Source organism: Hyaena hyaena, unplaced genomic scaffold (assembly GCF_003009895.1).
Source record: "Hyaena hyaena isolate Hyena2069 unplaced genomic scaffold, ASM300989v1 scaffold_210, whole genome shotgun sequence".
NCBI classification, from domain to species: Eukaryota; Metazoa; Chordata; class Mammalia; order Carnivora; family Hyaenidae; genus Hyaena; species Hyaena hyaena.
Window position 1 is genome coordinate 1,264,871 of NW_024080841.1, and position 7,633 is coordinate 1,272,503.

Consider the following 7,633-nt stretch of genomic DNA (forward strand, 5'->3'; position numbering starts at 1 on the left):
CGCAGTTCGTGGTTTCGAGCCCCGCGTCGGGCTCTGTGATGACTGCCAGCTCAGAGCCTGGAGCCTATTTCGAAGTCTGTATCTCCCTCTCTCTTTGACCCTCTCCTGCTCACGCTGTCTCTCTCTCTCTCTCCTAGAAATAAATAAAAATATATTTTAAAAAAACCTCAATAATAAAAATATAAATAACCCAATGAAAAAATGGGCAAAAAGTTTGGAGAGATATTTCTCTACATAAAATACGTGAGTAGCCAATAAGCACATGAAAATACGATTAACGTCATTAGTTATTAGGAAAATGCAAGTAAAAACCACAGTGAGATACTTCACACCCATTAGGATGACTATAATAAAAAAGAAACAAACAACAGTCAGTGACAATGTGGAGAAAATGGAACCCTCACCTATTGCTGGTAGGAATGTAAAACGGTGCAGCAACTTGGAAAACAATTTGACAGTTTATCAATATGTTAAACATAGAGTTACCATATGATTTCATAATTACATTCCTAGGTGCTTACCTTAGAGAAATAACACATGGCCACATGAAGGCTTCTACAGGAATGTTCATAGCAGTGTTATTTATAATAACCAAAAAGTAGATTCAACCCAGGTGTCCATCAGTGAAGGAATGGATACACAAAATGTGGAATATTTACACAACAGAATATTTGGCAATAAAAAGAAATTAAGTGCTGATACAAGGTACGACAGAGATAATCCTCAAAAACATGTGAAGTGAAAAAAGTCAGAAAGACTACATATTGTATACCACATATATGAAATATCCAGAATAGGTAAGTCTATAGAAATAGAAAGTGGATTAGTGATTGCCTAGGCCTGGGAGGGGTAGGAGAAAGGGAGAGAATGGGAGTGACTGCTTATAATTACAGAATTTCTTTTTGGGGGTAATGAAAATGTTCTAAAATTAAATTATATAGATGACTGAACCACCCTGTAAATATATAAAAAGCCACTGAGTTGTGTATTTTAAACAGGTGTGCCTTGTAGATGTAAATTATATCTCAAAACTCTTAAAAATTCAACTGGAGATATTAACCTTCCTAAATAAACCTGTGCATTCTCTTAAAGAACTGTGTTCCGGGCATGTCAGAAGCCTCAGAGTTTATGGAACGATAGGTAGAAGACCAGGATGGGGAATAAATTGACAGAACATCTTATTTTCTTCCTCCAGGCGCTGAGCGTGAAGCCACGCCCCTTCCTCGTTTCCTAGCAACCAACTCCACCGCCATTCTCTTGCTTCCTTAAGCCTCGCTCTTTCGTCAATTCCGCTCTGCGACCGGAAGTGAGGTCAGAGCCGGCAGCTTTGCCGGGAGTTCGGCGTTTGAGGTGTCAGCCTCAGCTGGAGAAGTGTTTCCCCGGAACTGGCGGCCTCGCGTTCTATCCGGAGTCCCCCCTCCCCTCCTGGAGGTGAGGCCCTCCAGGGTCTAGAAGCCTTCGAAGGTCCAGAGATCCGCGCGAGAGGAAGGCGGGGCCCAGGAACGCGTGGCTCCCCTGGCAGAGTAGGGGGCTGGAGGGGGCAACTCCCAGGGTGTCTGTGGAATCGCTTCAGCTTGGCTTAGTTCACCTGCGGCACCGCCCCGCTTCTCCGCGGGCCACCGTGGTTCCTGGAGATTGACATTTTTCGTCGTCACTCCCCCCAACGTCCCACCTCCTGCTTTTGAAGGAAGATCCCTCATACCGAAGGCTCGCTCGGCTGCCGACTCCCAGTCTTGCTCAGACCCTGAAGTGACTCGTCATGACCTCAGTGTGAGCTAGTGACCAACGTGTGACACTTTCCAGAGTCCTCTGGTAAATATTTGTATGTGCGCATGGCCGTGTGTGTGTGCGTGTTTTTTATTTCCTGCAAAAGAGGAGCCAGGAGAACCCTGGGCTTGTTTGGCAAGTGTGTATTTTGGTTTACTTTTCTTTAACATCTTTGTCAAGGGTTCTTCCCTGTTGTTGCACAGCAGACAACTTTATGCCTTCTGTTAGCTGGTGGCAAGGCACACTGGAGTTAGGCTGGAAGGGCCCAGGAGTTACTGATTTTTTTGTATCTCAGCTTGGTCTCTGAGGAGTTCAGAAACCTATTTGTTTTTAACGTGTTTGCGTCTGAGATCCAAAACTCCAGGTTCTTGGACAAAGACCTTCGCTTATAGTACTGTTGTGACGCGCATAGCCCCAAGCGCAATGCTAACATAGTAAAGGCTCATTAGTTTTAAAATTTAAATAGCAGAAAATACACATTCTAACATTTTCAGCTTAATATTGAAGGGGTCTATTTAAATATAGCTCAAGTCCTGGAAGGACAACATAGAATAACATGATCTTTTATTTATTTATTTATTTTAAATATTTTTATTTATTTCTAGGAGAGAGAGAGACAGCGTGAGCAGGGGAGGGTCGGAGAGAGAGTGAGTCACAGACTGAAACAGGCTCCAGGCTCTGAGCTGGCAGTCAGCACAGAGCCCGACGCGGGGCTCGAACCCACGAACCGCGAGATCATGACCTAAGCGAAAGTCGGACGCTTAACTGACTAAGCCACCCAGGCGCCCCCATGATCTTTTAGATAAATGTGTCTGTAATTTAGAGACTGCCTGAAACACTTGATATGGTGCTCTCAGTGGAAGAGAAATATGGTGCATCCATCTTTTAGAAAGAATACATAAACAATGGTGTTTGATTTCTTGTTTCTTTTCTTTCTCCTTTGTTTTTAAATAGGAGTTGTATCCTAACTCACCCAGAGGTGCTTGCTGCCATTATGGGAAATCAGCTTGCTGGCATTGCTCCTTCCCAGATCCTATCTGTGGAGAGTTATTTCTCAGACATCCATGACTTTGAATACGATAAGAGCCTGGGGAGCACTCGTTTTTTTAAAGTTGCTCGAGCAAAGCACCGAGAAGGCCTAGTGGTGGTGAAGGTCTTTGCAATTCAGGATCCCACATTGCCTTTAACCAGCTATAAACAGGAGCTGGAGGAACTGAAAATCAGGCTTCATTCTGCACAGAACTGCCTGCCTTTTCAGAAAGCCGCAGAAAAAGCATCTGAGAAAGCAGCCATGCTCTTTAGGCAGTATGTGCGAGACAATCTCTACGATCGCATCAGTACTCGTCCATTCTTAAATAACATTGAGAAGCGTTGGATTGCTTTCCAGATCCTGACAGCTGTGGACCAAGCACACAAATCTGGGGTCCGTCATGGGGACATCAAGACTGAGAATGTAATGGTTACCAGTTGGAATTGGGTCCTTCTAACTGATTTTGCCAGTTTTAAGCCCACTTATCTTCCAGAGGACAACCCAGCAGATTTCAACTATTTCTTTGACACTTCACGGAGGAGAACTTGCTATATTGCTCCTGAACGTTTTGTTGATGGTGGATTGTTTGCCACTGAGTTAGAATATATGAGAGATCCTTCAACTCCGCTTGTAGACTTGAATAGTAATCAGAGAACAAGAGGAGAGTTGAAGCGGGCAATGGACATCTTTTCAGCAGGTATTCTAATTGGTCAGATTTGCCGAGGGGTGTGTGCGCGTATATTTTAACTCTTGAACATTGTAATGTAGCTTTTTAAAAGTCCCATATGTTGAAAATTTAATTTCTTGGTTCTCATAATGCACTATTCAGAAAGACAGCAGTCTCTCATTGGACATGTTTAAATGCCTAGGGAATGCAGAGTGGTTCATTTATTCAAATACTTAAAAAATATTTGAATTCTTCTGTTTGTATCAGGCACTGTTTTTGTTGTTGTTGTTGTTTTGTTTCTTAAACTCTACCCACTACATGCTTGAATTCAAGACCCTGAGATCGAGTCATATGTTCCACTTGCAAAGCCTGCCAGGTGCCCCCAGTGACTGCCTTAAGCACTAGAGACAGATGAATAGTCCTCTCAAGGTGCATTTAATGGGGAGATAGATATGCTATTGAAAAAGGACATTTTAGTGCAGTGTGATTTGCTATGGTGGTGATAAGCACCAGGTGCTGTTACAGGAACATATATTTAAATTATTCTAATTGACATTGATGGATAGAGGCAGGATCAGGAAAGGCCTCTTTATTGGGAGGATGATACTTAAACTGAGACTTGAAAGACGATTGGGAGCTAGCTATCGTAAGCATAATTTGTTTCAGGCAGAAGGTGTTGCTTATTCAAAGTCTTGAAGACCAGAGCATGATGCACTCATTTATTAGGACACTTCAAGTAGTTTACTGTATCAGGAACATAAAGTATAGAGTGTGAGGTAAACACGCCCCAGATCAGAAAAGGTCTGGCAGGCGCCTGCTAGTCTGCAGGGACATCAGATATGTGTCTTAGGTAAATGCTGTGGTGTGGAAAGTGGATTGTTAGGGGAGCTACCCCAGAGCCCAGAAAACCAGCTAGAAGTAAACTGCTACAGTCCAGCTAAGACGGGACTCTGAGTAGCTTAAAGTTGTTACAGAATTGGCTAAGACGGGACTCTGAGTAGCTTAAAGTTGTGACAGAATTGGAGAGGGAGTGGCGAAAAATAATGCTTCAGAGATAAGAGGTAGAATTGTTAGGACTTGGTGATTGGGGAGTAAAGTCAAGAACACTTCTTTCACTCTGGCTTGGGAAACTGGGTGGATGGCAGTGATGGTCACTGACATTGGAGGAAGAACAGGGAGAGGGGGTGTGAACATGATGAAGTCTCTGTTAGATATATTGAGTTGAAGGTGTCTGGGGGATGTCCAGGAGAAGATGTACAACAGGCAGTTGATCATAAAGGTTTGGTGCATAGAGATTTGGGATAGAGGTGGGATACTACCAGGAAAAAGGTAGTATTCATAGTCAAGGGAATGGATTCGTAATGAGGGAGAGTTTGTAAAGAAGTGTTTTGTAATCTTTTTTGGGGTCCCCTTAAAGGATTTGATGAAACCAGTGGCTTTCTTTGGAGGGAAGTACTGTGCATTAATAATCATACACAGAGCACTTGAAGCCAGGCCATGGAGTCCAGATTATCTGTGCATTTTTAGGAAGAGAAATGGGCTGAAGATGGTATCTTGTGGAATGCCATGTGAACTCTGGCATCAGTGCCATTTTAAGTTTTGCAAAGGTTGGGTTTAATCTTTTTCCCACCTGTTGGTTTACCGCAGAGAAAACTTAAACTGAGCTGTATTTTAGATTACTTAGGAAAAGTAACATAATTAATGAATACGTGTATTTCATTGAGGGGAATGAATAAGAATTGTTACACAGAGTTATACTTGTGTTGATACACTCACTAATCTGTGTCCCAAGATAATACCAAGGGGTGTTTTGGATAAGATAGAGTTAGCCTCCAGGCCGTAAGTGTAATAAGATTAGAAATGTAATCCATCAAAGTCCCAAAGGTTATGATCAGTGACTTTAAATCTTGAACCATTTTTACATCTTAAACTTATTAACTATTCTGTAAACAGGACTCTAAGCTTAGAAATGTGATCACTTTTTAACCTTGGCATCACTTACAGGCTTAGAAAAATGTGTTTTTAAATTATTTTTTTGTTTTAGGCTTTTTTTTTAAATGAGGTATGATTGGTATTATAAGTAGAAGTTGGTTTTAAAATTTCAAGGGTCGATGGAGAGTTTATATTTATCCTTTCTCTGTGCATTATAGTTCCATAAACTTCAACAAAATTCTTACTTAGCATTTGTTTTTCTAGGCTAGAATCCTATGCTGTTTTGGCTGAAGATAGGCCCTTTCATTTCTTTGAAAGAGCTGGATGGGATCTGTCCACTTCACTCAGCTCCTAAGACTTGATATAGGCTCCTTGGGTTTTGAATGTTACTTTCCCCCATCTTGATGCATATCCATGGTTCCCGGCTGCTAGTTTAGGAGAATAGTATATATTCTCTGCTCATATAAGCAGGCAGAGTCTTTTTCCTGGAGATCTTTCATTCATTTGCTTGACATATATTTGAGTATTATGTGTTTATTATGTATGAAACACTGTTGTAAAGATGTTGGGAGTATAGCTGTGAAGAAGACTGGCAATTTTTTTGCCCTTAAGGAGCAGAAAAACCTTCTAGTGGAAGAGAAAGAAGAAACAAGGACATTAATTTTTATTAGTGATAAGAGCATGACAAATGAGTTATGACTTCTTTTTTTTTTTTAAAACGTTTATTATTGAGAGACAGAGAGCACGAGCACAGGAGGTGCAGAGAGAGGGGGAGACAGATAATCTGAAGCAGGCTCCAGGCTCCAAGTTGTCAGCACAGAGCCCGACATGGGGCCCAAACCTACAGACCACGACATCATGACCTGAGTGGAAGTCGTGTGCTTAACTGACTGAGCCACCCTGGGGTTAGGACTTCTAAGTGTTAATGACAGGGGCTGGTACGTGACTACTTTAGAGAAAATGGTCTGAGAAAGCCTCTCTAAGAAGGTAACATTTGAGCTAATATCTAATTATAAGGACTTAGTGTTGATGAAAACACCTTGAACGATTTGTTTATAGGGAAATACCCACTAATAGCACCTATTCCAGAACAACATTCTAAAAATTGCAAGAAAAAAGTCCTACATTCAACTCTGTATTAGTCTGCTAGGGCTGCCATGACAAAATACCCCAGACTTGGTAGCTTAAACAAAAGTTTATTTTCCCTCAGTGCTGGAAGCTAGAAGTCCAAGATCAAGGTGCCAGCAGGACCAATTTCTCCTGAACCCACTCTCCTTGTGTTGCAGATGGCCACATTCTCACTGTGTACTCATATGGCCTCTTCCCCTGACACCCCTTCTTATAAGAACACCAGTTAAAATGATTAGGGCCCCATCCTTATGGCCTCATTTAACTTTAATGATCTCTTTAAAGGTGTTATCACCTGTATTTAGTCAGGTTACAGGTACTGGCTGTTAGGGCTTAAATATATGAATTTGGGGGGTAGGAGGGAGACATAATTGAGTTGTAAATAGTGAAACATAGCTGTGTTTCTTTCTATTTGGAAATTATTTCAAACTTACAAATTTTAAAAACTTGCAAAAAATAAAAATAGTACATAGAATTCCCAGATTCATTTGTTAATGTTTTGTTCCACTTTATCACTTGTACGTTATATGTTATTTTTGCACTCCCACCCCTCTTCACCCCTCATGATTTTTTTCCTTATTAAGTTCCATACATCATGGTCCTTTACCTCTAGATACTTCAGTATGTATTTCCTAAGATCCTGGTCTCTTACACAATGCTTAAGTAATTGTGTGTTGCAGTTATGAACTGCAGCAACTTTAACATTGATAATAATTTACAGTTTTAATTCTCATTTTTTTTAAATTTTTTTTTTTTAATGTTTTATTTATTTCTATGAGAGAGAGAGACAGCATGAGCAGGGGAGGGTCAGAGAGAGAGGGAGTCACAGACTCTGAAACAGGTTCCAGGCTCTGAGCTGGCAGTCAGCACAGAGCCCGATGCGGGGCTCGAACTCACGAGCCGCGAGATCATGACCTGAGTGAAAGTCGGACGCTTAACCGACTAAGCCACCCAGGCGCCCCTCTCATTTTGTTTTTGACCCAGCATTGTCCCTTATAGAATTTTAAGTGCCCCAAGACAGGACCCAATCTAGAGGTTGGTATTATATTTAGTTGTCATGTCTCTCTCTTTAGCTTCTTCTGATGTGTACCTTTTTTTTTTTTTTTTTT

The 7,633-nt window shown here is 41.4% G+C and overlaps 1 protein-coding gene across 1 annotated transcript in view; it reads left to right on the plus strand.

Moving 5' to 3' along the window:
* Nucleotides 1-1,303: 1,303 nt before the first annotated feature.
* PIK3R4 (phosphoinositide-3-kinase regulatory subunit 4) overlaps nucleotides 1,304-7,633 on the plus strand; it is a 79,743-nt gene continuing 73,413 nt past the window's right edge. The window contains exons 1-2 of the mRNA XM_039242227.1: nucleotides 1,304-1,812; nucleotides 2,722-3,494. Of these exons, the coding sequence (XP_039098158.1) occupies nucleotides 2,762-3,494 (733 nt within the window). The 5' untranslated portion in view covers nucleotides 1,304-1,812; nucleotides 2,722-2,761. The remainder of the gene's footprint in view (nucleotides 1,813-2,721; nucleotides 3,495-7,633) is intronic.